This window comes from Panthera onca, chromosome B4 (genome assembly GCF_046562875.1).
Source record: "Panthera onca isolate mPanOnc1 chromosome B4, mPanOnc1 haplotype 2, whole genome shotgun sequence".
Lineage (NCBI taxonomy): Eukaryota > Metazoa > Chordata > Mammalia > Carnivora > Felidae > Panthera > Panthera onca.
Genome location: NC_138345.1, coordinates 51,671,163 through 51,697,484, shown reverse-complemented (window position 1 = coordinate 51,697,484; position 26,322 = coordinate 51,671,163). Strand labels below are relative to the sequence as shown.

The window sequence follows — 26,322 nt, the reverse complement described above, 5'->3', positions numbered from 1 at the left end:
AAGCCTCAAGACTGGATGGATTTTTTTTAGGAAATCAATTTGAAGAGTTAAAGCCATGAATACTGGAAAATCTTCACATTTAAGGGTTAAAGGTGAAGCCAGCATTTATTAAGCCACTACGTACATTAGTTTAAATTTGTAAATGTTGGGGTGTCTGGATGGCTCAGTTGGTTAAGTGTCCAACTTCCACTCAGGTCATGATCTCATTGTTTATGAGTTTGAGTCCTGCGTAGGGCTCTGTGCTGACAGCTCAGAGCCTGGAGCCTGTTTCGGATTCTGTCTCTCTCTCTCTCTGCCCCTCCACCACTCATGCACACACATATACACACATACTCTGTCTCTGTCAAATATAAATGAACGAAAAAGAATTAAAAATAAATAAATACATTTGTGAATGCTAAGGAAGCCTCAGAAAGAGTGCTGTCAAAGAAGTGTAGAGAATATATGGACAGTGAAGTTTCACTTTGTGAACAGTAAAGTTCACAAAGGAAGGACTAGTTAAAAATATTGATGATGGAAAGAGATGAGTTATTATTAGCATATTATTTATCATAGGTTTAAGAACAATTTATGGTTTTTTTCATTAAGAAGTAATTGGTAATCTTCGAGGGTCAGTGTTTACTAACCCTGAAAAATCATGGAACAATGAAATATCTCTATCTGGGCCAGCTCCTCTCCATTATCCACTGCTTTGCCTCATATTCTTTGAAATGGGAGATCAATGTCATAATGGGCCAGCTCTAGAAGAGTAATTTTTTATTAATGAAATATAAGCCAAATACAATCAATGGGATAATTATTATTAGAAAATTATCCTTTATCAAGAAATTGACATTTATTTAGATTGAAGTGCATTTAGGATAGAACAATGACATATCTCTTTCAAAAATCTAGATTAAAAATATTGGATTGGGTTAGTCAGAGGAGTTAGCCAAGTTATTTTTAAAAGGATATACAAGGGGCGCCTGGGTGGCTCAGTAGGTTGAGCATCCAACTTCGGCTCAGGTCATGATCTTGTGGTTTGTGAGTTCAAGTCCTGTGTGGGTCTCTATGCTGACAGCTCAGAGTCTAGAGCCTGTATCAGATTCTGTGTCTCCCTCTTTCTTCCCCTCCCCTGCTTGCACTGTCTGTCTCTCTCTCAAAAATATATAAACATTTAAAAAAAATAAAAAAAAAAAATAAAAGGATACACAGAACATTGTTATCTTTGTATGTCAAACATTGTCATCACCTGTACTTTATTTTCACAACCCTCTTTTGTCAACTTTACTAAATCTAAGTGTTGTATCTTCTACACCAACAGGCCCTTCAATTTGTTTGGTACCAAGTACAGAACTGGAATTGTATGTAGAGTGCCATTTTGAGGTGTAATTAACCATTTGAGTGGTTCATGGACTACTTGTCCATGGAAGATATGGAAGAATTGTATGATCTATGAGGCCAGGAGAATATATATTTTAAAAATAAGAACTTCCAAGCTACACATACACATTAAAAATGTAAGAAAAATTTTAAATAGAAAATAAAATGCAATAAAATGTGTGTGTGTGTATTTAGCCTGGGGTTCTTACTGATGTGTTTGAGTCTATTTCTTTCTCTCCTGTTATTTTTTTTATATTGATTTCAGTGCATTAAAGTCCAAATGTGTATGTGTTTTGAAATCTAGTATCCAATTTCTAATGTTTAAGCAAATCCAACAATAAAAGGAACACATTTAAATCTTCTCTATTTTTTATATTTTGTCTTACAGCTAAATTTGGGCTAATAATAATAGGAAAGGAAAGAGAAAGTAAAATAAAGGAAAAGAGAATAAAGGGAGAAAGTGAGGAGAGGGGGAAGAAAAGAAATGAGAACAAAGTTTTATCCTTCTGCTTTTGAAACAAATTCTTTTATTCTTGGAGAGCTAGATATGGTGAGAAGACAAGTTTAGGGCTATAAATGATGAGGTCAAGGTTTTACACCAGTATTGCCTCTCTAGATACATCTGTCTTCTCATAGAATGAGACAAGTCCCATCATTTCTGTTCTTTCATCCCTTCTGAGCATATGGCTAGGAGATCTAATACCATAAATATTCACAGCAAGATGAAACAGAACTTTTAATTAATTACTATAAGTTGCTTATTGAATAATAAGGCTACAGAAGTCTTTTTTAACTGAAGTATAGTTGGATCACAGTGTTACATTAGTTTCAGGTGTACAACTAGTGATTCAAAAGTCTATATGTTACACTATGCTCACCACAAGTGTGACTACCATCTGTCACCATACAATGCTATTACAATTACAATACCATTGGCTATATTCTCTATGCTATACCTTTTATTCTCAGGACTTATTCATTCTGTAATTGGGAGCCTGTATCTCCCACTTCCCTTCACTCACTTTGCCCATCCTCCTACTCTCCTCCCTCTGGCAACAATATAGTTTGTTCTCTGTATTTATGGGTCTCTTTCTGCTTTTGTTTGTTTATTTGTTTTGTTTTTAGATTCCTCATATAAGTAAAATCATATACTATTTGTCTTTCTCTGGCTGACTTATTTCACTCAGCATTATACCCTCTAGGTCTATCCATGTTGTCACAAATGGCAAGATCTCATCCTTTTAAAATGGCTGAATAATATTCCATTATAGAGACAGAGGTAGAGACAGAGATAGAGATCAAGATAGAGATTGAGATAGAGATAGAGATGATAGAGATAGAGACAGAGATATACCACATCTTCTTTATCCACTCATCTGTCAAGGGACACATGAGTTGTGTCCATATCTTGGCTACTATAAATAATGTCACAAATATAGGGGTGCATATATCTTTTCCAGTTAGGGTTTTCACCTTCTTTTGGTAAATATCCAGTAGCGAAATTACTGGAAAATATGGTATTTCTGTTTTTAGTTTTTGGAGGAACCTCCACACTGTTTTCCACAGGAGCTGCACTGATTTACATTCCCATCAACAACAACACACAAGGGTTCCCTTTTCTCCACATTGTCATCAACACTCGTTATTTTTCATCTTTCCTCCTGTTTTCATATCACAACTATTCTGCCCTATTTCGTGTCTTATTAAAGGATTGAACAGCATTCCATCTGAGATGTGTCCTGCTTTCCCTGATATTACTTGCACCTCATTTGAAATCATATCATTTTGCTATAGTGTAAGAGTCTCTGAGAGTGTGAGCACATTCAATATCAGAAGAGAGTCTGGAATCTTTATTGATTACTTTTAGAGCCTACTAGAATGCACATATTCTGGAGCAAGTAAATGAAAACAGTTTGGAAATGACGCAGACTAGGGAATTCATGAGACCAGGAGACACACTGCAGACGTTGCAATTCATAGAGAGACATGTATAGAGAGACATGAAGATATCAGTGGAAAAGAGTATTTTATAGTGGGCTACTTGGGAAAATGCTAGAAAGATTTTTAAAAATGTTTTAAATTCAAATGATTTTTATATATGTCTCTGTTATATAAACTGAAACATTATTTTTAAAAGTCTTTGCCAACCTTCCAAATAACTGCATTACTTTGTCAGTCTCTGTTCATTAGAATAAATCACATTGGGCTGCTTTAAAAGGGAAAAAATTTAGCAAATTTTGTTTTAGCTTGTGAATTCACAGGAGGGACGTAATTCTTAGAGCAAAGCTTCAAAGATTTAATATAAGATAAACAATTCTTTTCATCAAACTTAATATTAAATATAACAGAGCTGCAGGCAGAATAATTCACTTTAACATTAAAATAAAATGAAGCACGACTTCAGTCTGATTACTTTGGCATGTGAAAATACTAAAGGCTCAGAAACTAAATAACAATTAGTTAAAACTTGAAATAAGCAAAGAAAATATGTTGAGAATTTATAGATAGATTTTCCTGTCATTTATATTATAGTGTTATCTCTGTCCTCAGATAAGCAGAAGAAATAAAAGAGTCATTTAAAAGTAGCTCTGAAAAATGCAAGGCATGAGAACTTTGTTTTGATGGTTTTTGGTAGGTGAACAAGATCGTAATTCTTAGTTGTTTATATCAGAAATAATTTGACATTCTTTTATTTAACAAAGTATTCACTGAGCATCTACTATGTACTTGACACTGTTTTAGCCCTTGGAATAATAGCAGTGATATAGGGCCGTGGAGACAAAAAGTTAGAAAAGGAAGTTTGGAAGTGGCAACAGGTAGTGGTTTTGCAGCTTTACATATGGGAGTCAGAGAGGACCTCACTGAAAAGGTGGCAGTAAGACTTATTCCTTCAGGATATGTGAGACTGAGCCATGAACCTGGGAAAAAACATTCCAGATGACATGAATAACAGGTACAAATGTCCTGGGGCAGAAACATGCTTATCATATTTAAGGAACAGGAAGGAAGACACTGAGGCTGGAGTGGAGTGATTGAGGGAGTCTGTCGAGATGAGGTTGGAGAGATCAAGGAGGCCAGATCAGTAGTAGGGCTTCATAGATCATTAATAAGTACTATGCCTTTCATTATAAGTGATATGAGTGAGACCTTACCTTCAGAAGGATATGAGAGAAGAATGACAAGATCTGACTTTTATTATCAAAGGAATATTCTGGCTCCTAGGTTAGGAAAAAGATTAGGAAGAAATACAAGTAGAAGCAGGGAGACCCATTAAGAGACTACAGCAGTGGGGTGCCTGGGTGGCTTAGTTGGTTAAGTGTCCTACTTCAGCCTAGGTCATGATCTCACCATTCCCAAGTTTGAGCCCTGCATCAGGCTCTGTGCCAACAGCTCAGAGCCTGGAGACTGTTGCAGATTCTGGGTCTCCCTCTCTCTCTCTGCCCCTCCCCCACTTGAACTCTGTCTCTTGCTCTCAAAAATAAATAAACATTAAAAAAGTTAAAAAGAGAGACTACAGCAGTGATTTAGGTGGGACATGATGGTGGCTTGAACCATTTATGGTAGCAGTGAAGGGCAAAGGAGTGCAATTCTGGATTTGTTTTGAAAGCAGAGCTGACAGAATTTGCAGATAAATTGGTTGTAGTTTGTGAGAAATGTCAAAATGACACCAGGGACTTGGAGTAAATAGTAGGATAAAGTTTCTATTTCCTGTTATGGGAAAGTTTGCAAAAGGAGCAATAATCAGGAGGCAATAAGCAGAAGTTTGATTTGGTGTATCTTAAGTTTGCAATGCCTATTCAATTTCTACTAGAGTTGTTGAGCAGTTAGTTATACATAAGCCTCTGGATTTCAGGGACAGTTCCAAGATGAGTTATAAATATGGAAGAGAAAGACATGTAAATGATATTTAACATCACAGGGCTGGAAGTAGAAAAGAGAATAGGTGTAGGAATGAATTTCAGGGCAATGCTAAGGGATCGGGGAGAAGAGACGAACCAGCAGGTAGACTGAGAAGTCAGATTGCAAGAAGTATTATTTCATTATTAATAAGAGGACATTGGCATAGGCTCTAGGGGCCCTAGATGGCTTTTTACTCCTTATAGGATGTACCTGGTCATTTGCCACGTACCTATCACTTGACCTAAATCTTTAATTCTAGCTCTTGCTTACTTTCTCCCCTCCCTTCATGCCTGCATCACATTCGTTTTGAATATTCTTATTGTTAGTGTAACTTCATCTCACTATAAAATGCATTTTTGAAAACTGTCAAAAGTAATTTGGATATTTATCCGGTGAATAAAATGGGTGACCAAATTGGTTAATACTGCTTTTGATCAAATATTAGGCATGACTATTGAGTAATATCACCAAGTTTACTGTGTGGTTTATAGGCCAGATCTAAAAGCAATGTCAATAGGCGTGTTCTAAAACGTTTTGATCAATGACATTATTGGAATAAATATATAATTTCCAGGAGGACTATTTTCAGTTAACAGTCATATAGCATATACATATGTAAGTGCTGTTAACTTGATTAACACCATTTCTTAACATTCTCTTACTTTATCACATATATTTATATAGATGCTTAAAGTCTATGAACATGCATATAGCCATAAACAGTGCCTAATTGAATCTTCATTTCCCAGACTAAGAATTTCTTAAACAACTCCTATTCTCATTTAAGATGATTATCTGATCAAAAGCAATTGAAAATAATTATTTTAATGACTAAAGTTCTACAGAAACACATCTAATAATATTTGCCCAGCTATTACAAAAATTGCTGATTACAAAACCACAGACTTACAAATAAGCATCCTTGGATAGCTGGCTAATTCTAAGTTTGTAAAGGATGTATCCCCTGCAAATTATGCCAACTATTTGTTCACTGAACAGACATTTGTTAAATTCTAGTATGTTCCAGATCACATCACAATGAAGAGTTTGCTCTTTTAAGTCTTTCCAAGCACATCCTGAGAGATTTATATGCATAAGGGATAGAGCCAAAATAGGGCTACTGACTTTCTCTATAGTCTCCTAGGGAGTTTTACCATATGAAGGACCTGCTTTGAGTAGACTAGAGGAAGACTGGAGAAGTGGCAAGGCTTAGAGTTACCTCCTTCTGGTTACTGCACCCAGACTCAGACCATGAATCAATCACAATGTGACGCAGAATGCTCCCTCCCTTACTCAATGTCAATGGTCCAATTGCTATTCATACCTCTGACTTGACCCATCTTCAGAGAGGAATAGGGTATAATGGAATAGCTTGCAGTTGTTTTTAGAGGCTAACTACCATTGTTGTCCTATGTTCTGGTATATAAAGATGGGTTTCCTGTCCTCAAAATAATATTATGTTTTGAGGGGAAAGATATATCTCTGAGTAATTACATCAGAACATAATAACTGTTTGGGGGGTATGAACTCAATGTACTCAATGGGCATCTGGGGAGAAAGCCTTAGAGTTGCTGGCTTCACAGAGAAAGTGTTGGCATTATTCAAAGAGATGAGTTAATCTTCCACTAAGCTCAGCAAGATGAGATAGATATAAATTCTTGGGACCTAGCTTTTTTCCCTTTGGACCTTAATGCTCTAGCTATTCCTGTATTTTCAAACCTTTTTCACGAGATTTGACCTAACACTTCATTGTGAGTAAAGTCTAATTTTCATTCTAGGACTTGGCCTGTGAAATATTTTATAGTCTTTACCCTAGGGATTGCAATCATACAGAGGCAGAACATTGTAATTGGCCTACTGTTCCTCACTTAAACTTGGTGGCTGGCCCCATTCCTCTTACTAATGTTGACATTAATTGCCTGAGGGAGGCAAGTGATTTTTAAATGTAGGTTTACATGTTTCTCATTAGAAATAATAAACTTACAATGTTTTTCATGTGTTTCACTAGTATGGTCAGCTTCGCATCCTCATGTGATATCACTAACTGCACCTTAGGCGTCTTGTCAGGAAACTTCTCACCTGATAAAGCAATAGAATTTCAGTGGGTTAAGTTGGAAGCGGTTCATCACAGGATAAATTAGACATTTTAAGAGTAAAATAGGACCAATGAATAATGTGCAAAAGAAACATTTTTCAGATCATGTAGAAAACATAATACTCTTTCGGAAACTGAGTTGGTTGAAGATTTTTGTCTTAGATTTTTGTCTAATCATCCTGAACCCTCTCTTTCTCCTTATATTTTGTATTTTTGATTGATTTTGTGTTTGTTTTGATTATTTTCCCAATTATTTAAATTTGAAAACTTAGTGCCATTTTTGGCTCCAAATTTCTCAATGTTCAGTACAATAAGGGTAAGTATTAGAGAGCATGAAAGTGTTGACTTTAAAAGTCAGTAAGCCTGGGGTTCAGGTCCCAGGACTATACTTAAGACTGTGTTATAATAACTAAGTTAATTAACTTCCTTAAAGTGGAGATAATAGTTACCTACTTCAGAATAGTTGAGATGATTAGCTGAGAAATTCAAAAGTTTTCACAATGTAATCTCTCAATAAATGTTTGCAATTAATAATAGTCTTCTCCACATATTTGCATTCATTTCTTCCTGTCTAGTTCCATAGCTCCTAGTTCAGACTTATACGAATATCTTGTCTGAACTACTAGAACATTCTCTTCCCCTCTCCTAGAACTCAAATCTATTTGGACACAATCACCAGTGTAATTTTCCTATGGCAACTTCTATAAAATTACTGTTTTTTGTTGTTGCTTATTTATTTTTGAGAGACAGAGAGTGGGGGAGGGGGCAAAGAGAGAGGGGACAGAGGATCCGAAGGCACTCCTGTGTTAACAGCAGCAGGCCAGTGCGGTGCTTGAACTCATGAACTAGAGATCACGACCTGAGCCAAAGTTGCATGCTCAACCAACTGAGCCACCCACGTGCCCCTATAAAATTACTCTTTTAATCAAAGTACTCTTCATAGATTGCCAGTTCCTGTGAAAAAAAATCTGAATTTCTCAGACTTATATTTTTGCTTCCTATTGTATTGAATATTTCTGTTTTTTTTTTATTTCCCACTGTCTTTATTCCATACTGTAGTCTGTATGTTCAGTTCTACAAACATGCTCTGCTATATTATTCTCTTTATATGAAATGACCTCTTCTACCATTTTTGGCTATTGAACTTTTATCTTTCTACAAGGACTAATTAAAATGCAAAATAGTTTCTGTGGTCATCTCTCTCTGAACTCCCCTAACACAGCCCTTATCACTTAATATTTGTATTGTAATTATTATCTTACATGCCTCAATTTGTTTCGTGGACTATAATCTCCCCCAAGGGTGACTTTTTTTCCTATATCCTCAAGAGATGTATAAATCAGTGTTGATCCATAATGTCACACTAAACTTTTATTTAATAACAAAAGTAGTCTTATTTTTTTTTCGAGTTATATCATTCCATCAATAAAATGAAGGCTCTCATTTTTTAATTAAAAATTTCTGGTTTATAGCCCAAAGATTAAGCATAATTTTCAGTGTCTCTGATATTTCCATTGCTAATCTTTGGTTGTATATTCTCTGAGGGAAGTTAGAGAGAAGTTTATTAATAACAAGAAATTTGGCAGCATTCTGCTGTGGGCTCATTGTGGTCCACATTGTTTTCTGAGAGCCAGTTTCAGCTCTGTAATCCTCTCTAACCTTTGAGAATTAAACTTGACTGGTATGTTTCCTTTTCCAAAGATTTTTACATGTTTATGAGAGTAGTTTACACATTGTACGTTGGTAATTTTTTTTAAGTTTGTTTATTGATTTTGAGAGAGAGAGGGAGAGAGAGAGTCCCAAACAGGCTCTGTGCTGTCAGTGCAGAGCCCTACAGAGGGCTTGATCTCACAAACTGTGGGATCATGACCTGAGCCAAAATCAAGAGTCTTACGCTTAGCCAATGGAGCCACTCAGGTGCCCCTGTATGTAGATAATATTAATTAATTTTATCATCAATGTGCATTATTGATATTGAAATAATTAAAATTGACATTGTTTCTTACAATTGAAATGGTAATTACATAAAAATAATTAAAAATTTCCTTAAAATATCTTGATTACAATGACTGAGAGACATTATGAGTTAGAGGTACTATGGGATAATTCTGATTGTAGTACTGAGGTAAATGGAATTCATAATAAAAAAATTTAATTGGATTTTTGGTATGAGCATGTTAAAAATGATGACTTTTTGATGTACAATGGACATTATTTTTGCATTAAAGTGTGAAAAGATTACTAGCTAGAAACTCAATGCATTTAATCAGAGGACTTTTAGGTTGAAGGTAAGAAATTAGCAAAAATTTATGATTGAGTGTCTAAATAGTAACCATATAACTGTTATTTGAACTGACTGAAGGTGATATTCCACTCTGAAACTCTTGTGCCAGATCAGTAACCAGATCTGTCAATACCTGGCAGAATTCAGAACTCAGTGAAAATTCAGGCCACCAGAAGTTTTAGTAGTCAGTGTAGTAATAGTAGAGGTACTTAATATTTCTAGAACTCTTACTGTATGCCAAACATTGGCTGAGAGCTTTATGTACATGAACTCACTCATCCTCATAGCAATTCTATAAAATTTGTGTTACCTCCGTTTTACACATGTGGGAACAAAAGCATTTGGTCAGAAGTCATGCAGACAATAAACCATGTAGGGTCAAATGATCTCTAAAGCCTATGTTCTTAAACATTGTGCTGTAAAGGGGCAAACATGGGGGCAATAATCTAAGGGAAAGAAATGAAGAACCCAGGGAGGGAGAATTTTGGGAATAGTTCCATATGGACAAGAAGATGCTGGAATATTTTGACTTTCTGCTTCAAGTTAGTCTGGAGAATCTGATTATACTTAATTTAATCATTTATAATAACCCTAAGAACTAATGGGACACCTGGGTAGCTCAGTCAGGTGTCTTACTCTTGACTCAGGTCATGATTTTGGCTCAGGCCATGATCTCATGGTTGGTGAATTTGAGCCCTGCCTCAGACTCTGTGCCGTGCTGACAGCTTGTCCTTACTCCCTCATGTGCGTGCACTCTTTCTATCTCTTTCTGTTTGATCCTAAGAATGATTGTGTTGAAATGTTTGAATGTATGACACTATAGCAGATAATACAGCACTCATTATGCATCCTGTGTCCATTAATGTTAAGAAATAGCATTTCAAAATCTAACATTTTCAGATGATAATATATTCATAATTAAAAAAATAAAAATTTACTTTAAAAGTATACAGCAAAACATCTTCCCCCATTCCTAACACCTATCCACCTAGTTCCTTCACCATTATTTCATTAGTCTCCCATATGTCCCTCCAGAGGGACATTTCTCCTTCCACAATTTCTCCACATAAGCAAATACGAATAAGTATTTTTATCCACTCCCCCCCTTTTCCACAAAAGGAATAGCATATTTACTATTCTGCACAAAGATCTTGGAGACATTTTTATAATAACACAGAGTTTATTTATTTTTTAAAATATAGTTTCATACAAGGTGAAATACCATAATTTATTTAACCAGTTCCCTATCGATGGGCATGAGGGCAGTTTCCAATGTTTTCCAGCTGTTACAAACCATGCTGCAATAAATAGCTTTGTATGCATGTCATGTTGTACCTATGCACAAATATTATAGGATAAATTTCCAACAGAATTGATGGTCAAAGGGTATTAGCCATTTGTAATTTTGATAAATGTTGCTAAATCACCTTCCATGGAGGTTGTAGCAATTTGCATTACCACTAGCAGTGTCTAAGAGTGCCTGCTGATTTGTAACCAAGCTTATTAATTAAATTTTTGAATTTTTGCCAAATCTGATGAGTTAAAAATGGTATCAGTGTAATTTTAATTTGCATTTTTATTATGAGTGAGTTTGAGGACCCTTTCTTTTGCTTAAGAGCCTTTGTATTTTGGGGTGCATACATCTTTTCATATTCTTTCCACAATTTTTTATTTGGTTATTGTCTTTTTCTTACCAATTTTTAGATGGTTATACATTTGACAACCAACTCTGTGATAAATTGCAAATATTTCACCCATTTTGTCATTTATCTTTGAATTTTTTAAAAGTTTGCTATAGTTTTTCTATATCATGCAAAATTATTATGGCTCCTGGATTTGTAGTGTTACCTATACCAGCTCATCCTCAGATTATAAAAGATTCTTCTACGTTTTCTTTGTTATATATATGGTTTTGTTATTTACATTTAAAATCTTTCATCCATTTGGTCTTTAACCTGGCATATGGTCTGAAATATGCTATCTCATCACCATTTATTGAATTTTCCCTTAGTGGTTTGACCACATATTAAATTCCTGGATGTATTTGACCCTATTTATGTACAATCTGTTATGTTCTATTTATTCATTCTTTTTAGGCCAACACTACACTGTTTTAATTATCAAGGCTTTGTAATGTGTTTTATAGGGCTAGTATTACCTCTCTGCTTGTGTTCAATTTTCCTGGTCTTTATATATTTTTGTTTATGAACTGTAGAATTAACATCTAATTAAAAATAAATCTATTGATATTTAAAAAATTATATTCAGAATTATATCAGAAATATCTGACATAAGATTCATGATGTAGAATCTTCCTATACAAGAGAGCATGCTATTGGGTCTTTCCATTTGCTCAAGGCATCTTTGAAATCCCTCATTAATGCTTTGAAGTATTTTTCATTTGCTCTTGCATATTTCCTGTTCAATTTATTCCTAAGGTTTTTTTTTTTTTGGCTGCTATTGTAAATGGGATCTATCTTTCTTTCTTTTCTTCTTCTCCTTCCTCCTCCTCCTCCTCCTCTTCTTCTTCTTCTTCTTCTTCTTCTTCTTCTTCTTCGCTGCCTCCTCCTCCTTCTTCTTCTCCTTCTTTTTAAGTTTATGTATTTATTTTGAGAGAGAGAGTGCAAGTGGAGGAGGGGCAGATAAAGGGAGAGAAGGAATCCCAAGTAGACTCTGTGCTGTTAGCGCAGATCCAGATGCATGGCTCCATCTCATGAACTGTGAGATCATGACCTAAGCTGAAATCAACAGTTGGATGTTTAACCAACTGAGCCACCCAGGTACCCCTGGGATTTATCTTCCATGTTTATTTTATCTTTATCTATACATCAATTTGGTACCTGATACCTTTATTGAATTTTCATCATTTGTGCTAGATTCTTAGTTGATTCTTATTTTTTTAGGTATGTAATCATGTTACTGGCAGACATTGTTTGTTTTGTCTTCTCTTTGCCAAACTTTGTTTCTAAGATTTTTTTTCAATTTCATACAATCATTTCACAAATATTTATGGATATCTTATGGACAAGGCACTGTTTTAGACCCTTGGAACAGGTTAGACAAAATTCCTCTCTTGGCATTTCTATAGTAGCCAGGGATATATAAAAAGCAAAACCACACAATAAACAAGTAAAGTTTATTATAAGCTGAATATGATAAATGATAGGAAAAAAAACACCCAGAACATGATGAAGGCACTGAGGACTAACAGAATAAGAGTCAGTTTGCAATTTTAGATAGGATGATCAGTGTACTTCTCATTGAGAAGGTAAATTAAAAAGTTATTTTTTAATTTATTATTTTTGAGAGAGAGAAAATGCATGCCTTAGTGGGGAAGAGGTTGGGGGGGGGGTGCAGGTACAGGATCTGAAGTGGGGCTAGAACTCTTGAACCATGAGATCATGACCTGGGTGAAGCCGGACTCCGCTTAACTGACTGAGCTACCCAGGTGCCCAGAGAAGGTTAATTTTTAGCAAAGACCTAAAAGAGGTGAAACAGTAAGTTACCTGTTGGTAACCATGATGATCATGGGCATAGTGTCTTATTTTATAGTTTAGTGGAAATGCTTTTCCACTGTTTCCTTGTCATGCCTGATGTGGGCTTTGGATAGCCAAGATAGATACATTTTCTCATGTTAAAGCATTACCCATTTATTTTTATTTGAGTGCTTTGTCAAGAAAGTTTACTGAAATTTATCAAGTGCCTTTCCAGGGTCTATAGAGACAACCATATGATTTTTCTCTTTAAGTCTTTTAAGATGATAACATGTATACTGTATATTACCAATATTGAACCATTTTTGCATTTCTGGTCCTGGTGAATTTCATTCCTTTAGTGTGATGATGGATTATTTTGGCAAATATTTTAGAATTTTCCATTGATACTCAGAACTGAGATTAGGCTGTGATTCCTTTTTTGCTGTTCTTGTATTCCTTGAAGCTACCAGCATAAATACTTTATATGCTTCATAAGAATAATATGGAAAATTTTCCTTATTTTTCTCTGCTCTGGAATTGTTTAACAGTGGAATCACCTACTTTTTAAAGGTTTTATAGAATTCCTGTGGAAATCAGCTGAACTTGGTAGTGTTCTAAAGTTTGCTTTTTGAAGCTTGTTCTTTTCTCTCAAACTTGATCTTTTCTAGAGCAAGGAAATTGTGTTTTCCTAGAACACTATCTATTTCAGACAGATTTGCAAATTTAGTTTTGTAGACTTGAGCAAAGTAGTCTCCTACTATTCTTCAGTTTCATCTTTTTCTATGGTTACTTCTTGATTCTCCTTTTGTATTTTACATATTTGCATTTGCCCCATTCGTTTTAATGTTTATTTGTTTTGGGGAGAGACAGAGACAGAGCGTGAGTGGGGGGGGGGGGCAGAAAGAGAGAGGGAGATACATAATCTGAAGCAGGCTCCAGGCTGTCAGCACAGAGCCTGACGCGGGGCTCGAACACACTAACGGAACCGTGAGATCATGACCTGAGGCGAAGTCGGATGCTTAATGGACTGAGCCAACCAGGCATCCCTGCCCCCAGTCTTGTGATTATATTAGCCATTGGCTTTTTTATTTTATTGTTTACTTTTAAACTTCCAGATTTATTTATTCTGTTTTCTGTGTTCTAACTCATTAATCTCTACTTGACTCTTCATCCATTTATTTTTCTTTTTTGTATTCCTTTGTTTTGTTTTGTGGTCTTATTCCAATTGTCCCAGTTATTGAGCATTGCTTTATCTTTCTCCCATGTTTTTGAGATGTACTGTTATTCTTTAGAAATTTTGCCATTTTGTGCTTTAAGTCCTTTTGGCCCAAGAGTTAAGAGAGGTTTGTTTTCATAAATATCTAAACTTAAGTATCTTTTAGCTTTCTGAATTTTTAAAATTAATTTCTCACTTTACTTTCTCATGATTAAAAAATATGTCTGTACTATTTCTACTTTTTAGGATTTATTGAAATTTTCCTTGTGGCCTAATACATAATCTATTTTCATGATTTTCAGGATAAAGAGTTTTTATATAAATTACCAATTTTCCTTATTAATTTTATTTAGTGTTCTTTGTGTCTACTTATTTAAACATTTTTAAATGTTTTTATTTATTTTTGAGAAAGAGAGAGAGAGAGAGAGAGAGAGAGAGAGAGAGACAATGCAAGTTGGGGAGGGCAGACACACAGGGAGACAGAATCTGAAGCAGGCTCCAGCCTGTGAACTGAGAGATCATTACCTGAGCCAAAGTCGGACGCTTAACTGACTGAGTCACCCAGGCGCCCCTATATCTACTTACTTTTTTCACTCAGTCTTTCATAAATCAAGAGAAGTTAATTAGAATATCCTATTACCAGTCTGTGTATTTTTCCTTGAATGTTCCATAATTTCTGCTTTATATGTGTTGCTGTCATATAGTTGATATGTAGTCATAACCACTCATATCGTTATTGAGAATTGTACTTATGATAGTTTAAAGTTGTATTCTTGTTTAATTCAATGCTTCTTGTCTTAATAGCCACCTTTTCTTTATTAACATCATGGCTTCTGGTCTCCATGTCCTAATGTACCTGTGCTTGGAGTTTAATTTTTAATTTTTAAAAATCATTTTCTCTTAGGTGTGTTTTTACATAAAGTATAGAGTTATGATTTATACTTTTACTCCAACTGGAAATTTTTTCTTATAGATGAGTTTAAGCCCATTTCTACTTATTGATACAATAGATTCATTTTCTGTTATTGTTTTATGTTATTAAAGAAATATAACATTTTTGTTTTTATAATTTTTAAAGAAAATCTTTGGCTATATAATTTGTTTTTATTTTTATGTACTTGTAATACTTAGAAAACTTTTACCTTTGTTATAGTGGTTACTTTTATTTAGTATTCTTAGACTTTTATATTTTTGACAATATTTGTTTCCTAATAGAGACAGAGATAAAATTAATGTGTATAAAATTTTGCACTTGACTTTCATCTACCACCTAATTATATTCAATGTTATAATCTTTCTCAGTGTTTCCCTAACACTAATATTACATATGCTACAATTATTTTTATCACGTGATTTGTTAGGTTTTAGCGATATCTTTTGATACTCAGCTTTTAGAAATAAAATAATTAGAAAAAGTCTTCTCTCATCTTCTTTTATCTTTTCTTGCCTGCATTAGCCACAAATAAAAGTCTAAAATAATTTTCTAATTGGAAACATGGTATTTTATGATATAATATAGCAAATGCGTAAAATTTAAAGATTTCAACTTTCAAAAACAACCTAATATAAATATTTATTTCTAAGTAGCCCCAGCCCTCCTTTTCTTGTCCTTCCATCTCATTAAAAGTTACATTGAAAACCTGGGTAACATACTTCAACGTATAGATAATTGACTGAGTTCTGCTAGAGTAAGTAGCTATAACATTAACCAGAGAGACCCTGCCATGGAGACAGTGGCTTCAAGTTCCCTTTTAAATTAATAGCATCTCCAACTGGAGGTTGGTAATGTGAGGTAATGATTGAAAACTCCGGTTTGCAACCATTTGTTATTATCAATGGCATATAAACATGTTTATTAATTCATCCTCTTAACTCTGACAACTGTTATCTTTGATCATGTTCTACTCCATTACCTATGTTATTGTCACTGTACCTTGACAATAAAATCTATCTTCTTCATGTCAGTGTTGTGTACTGGTAGAGGATGGATAGATTTATATTTTTGTGGAGGTACTATTTTGCATGGGACCTCTATTAATTTGGGGGAGCATAGAGGATCATGCTATTAGAGAGTTAAAGAGTATACAAGATAAAATGCAGCAACTTTCTGGGTAGTGCTTTGGGTGAGTCTGGTTGAGTCCATATTTAATGTGGTAATTTGTAGAAGATTTCTTTTCTAGGTGCTACTTCAAGAGAATTCTAGTGGTTGGGAAGCAGTGAAGTTCTTGTGCCTGGGCACTGCCATGGGAAGTGGGAAGTGTGGGAGAAGTGGCATGATTTGGGATTTTAGTTTTCTTCTCTTTGTCCCTTTAATAAAAATGACAAGCTACCTTGGTAGAGAATATAAATGTGTCATACATTGTTCTTTCTGTCATCAATCATTTATTCAGTAATTATTTATGGAGAGCGAATCTATAGTAGACCAGACACTGTGCTAAGCCCTGGGGTTACATTGTGAGCAATATAGACATGGATCATGTCTTCATGAATTTCTAGTCTACAAAGAAGCACACAAAGCCATAATCACCACTGCAATAATTTTGAAAAAAAAAAAAAGCATTTTAGGAGTAAAGAGCAAAGACAATTTGAGATGAGATATGAAGGATGCAAAAAAAAAAAAAATGGTGGAGAAGGTAGAATGGGAGTCAAGTGGTCCAGGCAGAGAAAGATCCATTTGTTACGTGCTGGTGTGCTTGTCTTAGTTGAGGAACTGGAAAAAGAATCAAGATAGGGAAGGGTCTGATATTAGGGCTGGAAAAGGAAACTGGAGGATGCCAGATTCTGCTGGGATGCCATCATGAGAATTTTGGTCTTTACCCTAAGGGCAGGGGCAACTATATAATTTGTGAGGCTCAGTGATAATGAAAATGCAAAGCGAAAATGCAGGGTCCCTTTTACAAAAATTATTAAGAATTTTGAAATAGTGACAGAGTATTAAACCAAGTGCAGGACCTTTCTAAGCACTGTGCCTAGTGTGACTGCACAAGTCACAAACCCATGAACTTGGCCCTGCCTAAGAGCAATGGGAAGCCAAGGAAAAGTGTGAAGTAGAGAAGAGTATTGATTGGATTGGCACTTTAAAAGACAAATTCTTGGGGCGCCTGGGTGGCTCAGTTGGTTAAGCATGGGACTTTTGATTTTGGTTCAGGTCATGACCTCATGGTTTGTTGAGTTTGAGCTCTGTGTCCAGCCCTGTACTGACAGTGTGGAGCCTACTTGGGATTCTCTCTCTCTCTCTCTCTCTCTCTCTCTCTCTCTCTCCCTTTGCCCCTCTCCCGTGCTCTCTCTCTCTCTCAAAATAAACAAACATTTTACAAAAAGACAAATTCTGGGGCACCTGGGTGGCTCAGTCGGTTAAGCGTCCGACTTCAGCTCAGGTCATGATCTCACGCTCTGTGAGTTCCAGCCCCGCATCGGGCTCTGTGCTGATAGCTCAGAGCCTGGAGCCTGCTTCAGATTCTGTGTCTCCCTCTCTCTCTGGCCCTCCCCAGTTCATGCTCTGTCTCTTTCTGTCTCAAAAATAAATAAACGTTAAAAAAAAAAAGACAAATTCCTTTTTTATTTTTATTGAAAAAAATTTTTTAATGTTTATTTATTTTTGAGAGAGGGAGACAGAGCATGAGTGGGGGACAGGAGAGAGAGAGACACAGAATCCAAAGTAGGCTCCAGGCTCTGAGCTGTTAGCACAGAGCCTGATGCAGGGCTTGAACCCATGAGCTGTGAGATCATGACCTGAGCCCAAGTCAGATGCTTAACCAACTGGGCCACCTAGCCACCCTTGTGTTTTGTTGTTTTGAAACAATAGGCTGTATTTCATATGCAGTCAAATATTGAGAATCAAATCTTTTGTCTATCACCACTCTGCCAAAACAAGTCTTGAGTATTGTATGATGTAGTAAGAAATTAGCAATGAGAAAAAAATCAAACCACCATTTTATTTTTTACAATAATCCTAATTTTTCGTGTGCTTATGTATTTCAAACATCCTATAGAGAAATAATACCTCAGCAAAACTACAAATTTGATAGTGATCCACAGTTTAATTTTTTGATACATAGAGAAACAATTTCCCTTAAGGACTTTTATGACAGAATAGAGATCAAGCTATTACTCTTTAAAAAGTCTGACAACTATAGAAATTAGCAACCTTATGCTTTTTTTTAAATCTCGTTAGTTCAAGTTTATAAATACTAATGGTAAAAGTTATCCCCAGCTAACAATATTTTTGAAAAGAAGATAATTGTTAGATATTTGTGTATCATGACAAGAAAAAAAGGAAATATTTTTTGGGGGGGACGTCATTCTTTAGATACATGTGATTAATTATAAGAAATTACCTTATATTTACTTAAAAATATTTATGGTTTGTTCTACTAACTATATTTACTTAATAATGTTTATGGTTTGTCTATATAAGCAAAGTGTCAGAGAGTGATGTCAAATTTGGAGATTGTGAGAACAGAGCAATGATTAGTGGGGAAGTGAGGCCTCAGTTTAAAGTTGCTTCAGTCTAACAGAAGAAGTAGGCTGACACACACATAAATATACAACTTAATAAGCAATTACACTATTCAACTTGATCTGGTTGTATAGACCTCTGCACTTAAGTGTAAGTAACTACAATGTTAGATACGAGCAGAGGTGAGAAGCCGATGGGTCTAATCTTAAAGGCAAAGAATCACAAGGAGGATACGGATAAAATAAAAACAGAGAGCTGTGAAGGAAAGGAGGGTGAGGCCTAGCAAATTATGGGCTTGCAAATCTTTGTGAGATAAAAACCAGTATCAGTATTTGATAGCTACTGGCAATGGAATTATACTATGGACACTTAAAATTAATGGGACATTCAAAGAGAGTTCCTGCCAGTCTGGGAGAAATGCTAGAAAAGTTCATTAGGATTAACACACATTTGGCGGAAAATAGGGTAGATAATTGTGCTGGGATAGTTTGGGATCCAGGTAATAAAAGAAGACTTTGTGAGGTAATGACTGAGCTTTAAAGGATAAGAGTGAAATGGCTAGATAATTCATAATCATTGTTATTGCCTAATATTTACTTCTGTTGCTTCCTAAGATGTTGAGTAACCTGGAAAACTTACCTGCAGGGGAAAACAAGAACTCTGTCTCTGACATGCAATTCCACCTCGAAGCACAATTAATTGAAATGAGTTAATAGCGTGACATCATGTAGTTATCATAAATGGACAAACACAACTGGTTTAATTTAACTTGAACATATTTTAAGGGGTTAAAAAGCTTTGGAAATGGAAAAGACCCTTAAAGCTTATTCTTTAAAAAGATTTTAATTTGAAAGTTGAAAAAAATATGTAGTTGTGATTTTTATGCACAATTATATTGAAACTCAAAAATTGTACATAGTAATAATGATAAAATTACTTGCCTAGGTCCACAAATGATGGTTCTTCAATTGTTTGTTGCACAGGCTCAGAGAGGAAAAAACTAAGCACGCAATCACTCTGAAAAAAAAAAAAGAAAATATAATATTTCTTCATATGTTACTTATTTATTGCTCCCATTCACTAGTAGAGGATAGACCCCTAATTTAATATGACTGGTGTTCTAATAAAAAAGGGAAGTTTAGACACAGGTATTTATGTAGGAAAGACAATGTGAGGAGACATAGGCAGAAGATAGCCTTTTATAAGTCAAGAAGAGAGGCCTGGAATAGATTCTTCCCTCACAGCCATCAGAAGGAAACAACCTTGTTGACACCTTGACTTTAGACTTTCATATTCCAAAAACAAGAGACAACATATTTCTGTTCTTTAAATCATCCAGCTTGTGGTACTTTGTAATAGCAGCCCTAGGTAAGCAAGACAGCACCCAATGCTGATCCCTTCATCTATGTCCTAGATTCTATTTCTTCCTCCTTAGGAACCTTGTGGAATATCTCAATCTATATGTTAGTAACTTTACTTTCTTCCTTTCTTTCTCATCAGCATAAAGTAGTCTCTCCATTTTAACAACTAGCAAACAGAAGAGTCAAACCACACAAAGTATACTCACACGTACTGTCACTAATGCCCCTTTCGAATCCTGTTATTTCTGCCCCCTCCCTTCCTTGACACAAACCTATGGGAAGAGCTACCAACATTCATACTGGTTTCACTTCTTCAATTTCTACTCTATGGTCTACAGCACTCAGGATTCCCCCCACTAATCATTCTCCAAAAATGCTTACAACATCATCTCTAATAACTTTTTCTTTTTTCATGTCTCCCGCCCACCCCACCCCACCAAATCTGATGGGGATTTTCTTGGCTATTATATAGCTACTCTATTTCTAGTGAAAAACTCTCTATCATTTGTTTTTATGATACTAGGTTGTCTCAGTTTTGCTTCCATTTGTCCCGTCATCTCTTTTTGGACTTTTTTTTTTTCAGGCTCCTTTTCCTTTTGGTTATAATTTAAGTTCTAGTGTTCTTCACTTCCAGGCCATCTCTCTCACTCCTGACACATTCTTTCTGGGTGATGGTATCCCTTTTGGCAGCTTCTACAATGATGCACCAATCTAAACCTTTATCCCAGATCTGTCTCCTGAGCCTCAGCCCTCTATATCAAAACACCTATTTGTTGGCTTCCTTGACTTTTCTAAAGACAATTACAACCAAAAAGTACACCAATAACTGCATTTTCTTTGCCTTCAATTTGCTACTTCTTCCTATGTCCAGGCTCAAAATAGAGTGTATTTTTTAGACTCTCCATTGTTCCTTACTCCACACATAATATTTATTGCTAAGTCCCCTATTGAATTCCTAAATATCTCAACTACCCATTTCTTCTTTCCAGGTATGCTTCTGAGTTCCAACATCCTCACTTTTCACCTAAATTACAGCAGGGATTCCCAACTCTTACCTTGCTACTCTTTTTTTTTTTTTTCCTTAAAACTGAAATTTATTCTTTTATTTATTTATTTATTTATTTATTTATTTATTTTTATTTATTTTTTATTTTTTTCCAATATATGAAATTTATTGTCAAATTGGTTTCCATACAACACCCAGTGCTCATCCCAAAAGGTGCCCTCCTCAATACCCATCACCCACCCACCCCCCCCTCCCACCCCCCCATCAACCCTCAGTTTGTTCTCAGTTTTTAACAGTCTCTAATGCTTTGGCTCTCTCCCACTCTAACCTCTTTTTTTTTTTTTTCCCTTCCCCTCCCCCATGGGTTTCTGTTAAGTTTCTCAGGATCCACGTAAGAGTGAAACCATATGGTATCTGTCTTTCTCTGTATGGCTTATTTCACTTAGCATCACACTCTCCAGTTCCATCCACGTTGCTACAAAAGGCCATATTTCATTCTTTCTCATTGCCACGTAGTATTCCATTGTGTATATAAACCACAATTTCTTTAATCCAATCTGTTTTCCACTTCATAGTCAAACTGATCTTTCAAAATAAATATCTAACAGTTAACTGCTTAAAACCCAGCAATGGCTCCTTATTGCTTTTATGAAACAGGCTAACTGCTTCACAAGGCTTGTAAGACCTATTTTGCTTGGGATATTGCTCATTTCCCCTCTTTATCTCTCACCATTTCTCTTCTAGGACTTCATGCTTAACTACACTGAATTATATTTCTTTCCTCAAGTGTGTCAGCTCTCTCACCTCTTTGTCTTCCTACACACTTTGTCGTTATCCATCCTTTCCACACTTATCCTCCCATTTGCCCAAGGTTTTTCATGTGCTTTCTTTTCTACTCTTTTAGCCTCGTCGATAGGATATCAAGAGGAGGGATTGTCATTTATTCACTCATATCTAATAGAGTATTTTTGCTTAATCAATATTTATTAACCAGAACTGAGATCTGTTTTTACATAAAGAATACATTGGTTTTCCAATGCATATATTGTTATCTATGTAGCAGTTTTATGCATCAGTGTAAATTAGTTAATTACCAAATTTTGATCTCTATGTATTAATCTCTTGTGAACTTGCTTAATAAGAATCTATCCCCAGGAAATGTATCCATATTCAGGATGCTGACCAAATCAAGTTTTTTGTTTTTTTGTTTTGTTTTGTTTTGTTTTGTTTTGTTTTGTAAGCTTAAAGTCAAACTTCAGACTGTGTAGAATTTGTTGAAGAAAATTTGACCTTCTTGGGCCTTTTGACAACTAGTCAATTATTCTTCTCTGGCAACATTTTGGCCTCACCACCCAATGGTTATTAAACTTCAATAGTAGGCAGAATATCTTCCCAATTAGTGTCTGAAATGTCACCACTAGCCAATTATTCCCTTGTGTTTACACTGTCATATCCTTGAAATCCTCATTTGTAATTCTGGGTGTGGGTGACATACTAAATACTAATTCCTTATTGTAACGAGATTGTTTTCATTCTTGAGGAGAAACATGACTCAGTGTCAATGGAGGGAGAAATCAATAAAAGAGATGAAGAGGGGAGGAAAAGTAATGTTGTTGGATCTTAAAATAATTAATTTTGAAATTTTCTCAGACTTGGCTTTACTCACGTGCATGCCTCCCACTGCTTTTTAGCACACTGCACCACTATAGAGTATGAGTTATAGAAATGTCAGTACTAAAGTTGTTCTTACTGATGACTTAGATCAATGTTCTCAGTTGGGTTTGTATTGATCCCCAAGCAGTGTAGCTACATTTAGTTGTATAGGTTGTATACTGAGCAACATTACAGGTGCCATTTTTACATGGATTCTAAGTATAATCCTACTTAGCAGTGTTCCCCATAAGTAGGGCTGGCAGATATAGCAAACAAAACCAGAGGATGTCCATGCAATATTTGCAACATACTTATTCTAAAAAGAGATATGTTTATCTCAAATTCAAATTTAACTGGGTGGCCTGCATTTTACTTGCTACCCTACAATATGAGGTGTCTAGAAAACATGTGGGCACACTTTTGGTTGTCTCAGAGGATATAACTGGCAATTAATGGGCAAGGCCACTTATCCTAAATGTGCTGCAATACCCAGGAGGTTCTCACATTATGAAGAGTGTTTCTTTTCTGCTTAGTTCTTCAAAAGGTAATGGTCTCCCAGGTTAAAACAAAACAAAACAAAAAACTCTGAAATTAATTACTCTATTCTAGAAGTGAGAAACCTGAATATTAGATAGCATAAGTGATTCAGTGATTGAAATTAGTACCAAAAACAAAACAAAACAAAAAACAAAATGCAACCAACCAACAAAGCCCTGTGTTACCTGTGTTATCATTGCCAATGGCCTATAGATGTGAAGAATGCATATGGGAGACAGGTGGGAGATGTGGCTACAGAGTCCTAGAGCACACTAGTTCTATAGAAACCTGAAACTACTGTGATCTGTTGATGAATGTTAAGCAGAAAAGCATCACAATCAGATATTTTTAGAAAGGTGACAGTGTAGCATTGTGGAGAAAGAAAAGGCAGCAGCCAGTTTTGGAGAATATCATCAGCAACATATTGTATTTTCTAAGCATATTGTATTTTCTAATTTTCCATTGTGCTTTCCCATTAATTCTCTAAAATGGCATTTGCATTCTCTCCCATTCCCTTTATCTCTCTGGTCCTGGTGGTGGGGTAGGTAGCCTCCTCGCATCTCCTTGCTCTTCTAACCTCCATTCTTTCTTCTTTTATAAAAATACCCTGCTTTGAAGATCATGTCTGCTGACTCTACTGCCCTCCCCACCTCCCTTGCCGTTGCACTTGTCTACTGACCTCTAGGTCACTGACCTTCATTTCTTGAACATTTTCCACCCTGGAACATTGTCATTTTCTTCAATAGTTCTTGTCGTAATTCACACTGTTTTATTTTATTTTATTTATTTTTGAAATAATTTTGTGTTTTACTTTACTTTTTTTTTTTTTTTTAGAGAGAGTATATGAGCAGGGGAGAGGGGCATAGCGAGAGAATCTTAAGCTGGTTCCATGCTGAGCATGGAGCCCAACATAGGGCTCTATCCCATGACCTGAGCCAAAATCAAGAGTCGGACATTCAACCAACTGAGCCACTCAGGCGCCCCATTTCACGCTTATCTTAATATTCACACAAATTATCCTTTCCTGTGGTAGTTTCTTTGCTTTTTAACTCCTCTCACCTATTGATGTTGTTCTGCATCCTACTCAGGCACTCACTCCTGTTCCCTTGATCTTGTCTCGATCAGTGAAGAAAGCGCTTCCATTATCTTGAAAAGAATTTCTATAAGCTACCACCAACACATCTGTCATCTTACTTCACTTCTACTCTTTCCTCCATTACATGGGTGGACTGTCTGTACTTTAATCTCACACTGATTTGTCACAAGATATCATGCTCTTTACTCAAGGTTAACACTTTGGCCTCTGGCTAAGTTCTCATTTTTCTCATCATCAGTTTTTACTTCTTCAATAGATCTTCCTACCAGCATACATATATACTATAACATTTCAGTAAACAAAATTTCTTGACCTACATTTTCCTGCACATTATCTTATTCCTGTTCATCCTTAGATAAAAGCCCCTGCAAGGATAATTTCCTATTTTTATCCTAAATGCCTCTCTTCATATTCTCCTTTGAACCTATTCTTTTTTTTTAAATTTATTTATTTTTGAGAGAGAGAGAGAGAGAGAGCGTGTGCACACGAGTTGGGGAGGGGTAGAGAGAAATACAGAGATCCCAAAAGAGAAATCTGGGCTGACAGCGCAGAGCCCTATGTGGAGCTCAAACTCACAAACCATGAAATCATGACTTGAGCCGATATCAAGAGTCAGAAATTTAACCAACTGAGCCACTCAGGCACCCCTCTTTTGATCCTGTTCTAGTCAGAGTTTTGTTTCTAACACTCCCATCAAACTGTTGTTAAATTCACCAATGATACTCATTTTTCTAAATCCAGTGGTCAATTCTCAATTTTTGACCTAGCAGTAGTATTTGAAACAGCTGATTTTGTTTTCTTTGAATTTAATTTTCTATTTGATTCCAGGCATAAAATGCTTCTGGTCTCTAAGAGGTCGCTTTTTTCTCAACCTCTCTTGTTGATTCTCTCCCATCTTCTCAAACTTTAAACTTGGTATGCTGCAAGGTCTAGTCCTCAGATCTCTTCTGTGTTTACATTTCACCCTAAGTAATCTCATCTAGTCCTATGGCCTAGAAAACCAATTATTTGCTGACAACTTCAATATTTGAATTTCCAGCCTTTCTTTTTCCCTCACCTCAAGACAGTCAATTTTCCTCTTGACATCTCCGATTAGAAATTTTGTATGGAACTCAAACCTAGTGTATTTTGATCTAAACTCCTGTTTGCTCCCACTCTCCACTGCTCCGCCTATAGTTTTCTCCATCACAGCAAATATTCAGCCAATACAGACTTGTATGGCCCTAATGGTGGGTTAGTGGCTGGCACTTTTCCTGGTCAGTGTCTGTGCCCTAACACTTGTTAAATATTTGGTCTATCCCTCCTATGTGGAACATTATATATTTGGTGAATAAATCAATAAGAGTTTGGGCTTTTTTTAGGGACTCTAAAGTTACTGGTCTTTGATATATCAATGTTTCAGGTCAATGTATTAGGTTTTATTAAACGCTTTATAAGATTATATGCATATTTTCTTTGCTAGAGTAGATGTTTCACTAATATGGGTTTTTTAATGTCTAATAATGCACTTGAAAGTTAGAAATGCAGTCAACAAAAAGCAAATTTGAAAGCCAATTGAACAATTTAAAATTAATATCTGCATCAGCTTATTTTTGTCAAGTTCAGAGCTCTTATTAATATGTTGTTTACCAATTATATTATTAAGCCATTTGCAATTTAAAATGATTGATTTATGAGAAAACTAATCAATTCAAAGTTGCTCAAAACTTGTGTTTTTCTTACATGAACAAAGACTACAGAGAGTTAAAGTATTTGCAAAGATCAGAAGTAATGTAATATAACACTGAGATCAATTTTTTCTTTCTCTAAAATAACACATTAAGAATTCCCATTTATTAACTGGCAAGCCAACATCTAGAATTGGCTGCAAGATTTAG

General features: G+C 35.5%; 1 protein-coding gene across 1 annotated transcript in view; it reads right to left on the bottom strand.

Moving 5' to 3' along the window:
• The window catches only part of PIK3C2G (phosphatidylinositol-4-phosphate 3-kinase catalytic subunit type 2 gamma), a 333,489-nt gene that overhangs the window by 27,238 nt on the left and 279,929 nt on the right, over positions 1–26,322 (bottom strand). The window contains exons 29-30 of the mRNA XM_078450059.2: positions 19,734–19,809; positions 7,247–7,341 (exon numbers count right to left, since the gene is read on the bottom strand). Coding sequence (XP_078306185.2) covers positions 7,247–7,341; positions 19,734–19,809 — 171 coding nt within the window. The remainder of the gene's footprint in view (positions 1–7,246; positions 7,342–19,733; positions 19,810–26,322) is intronic.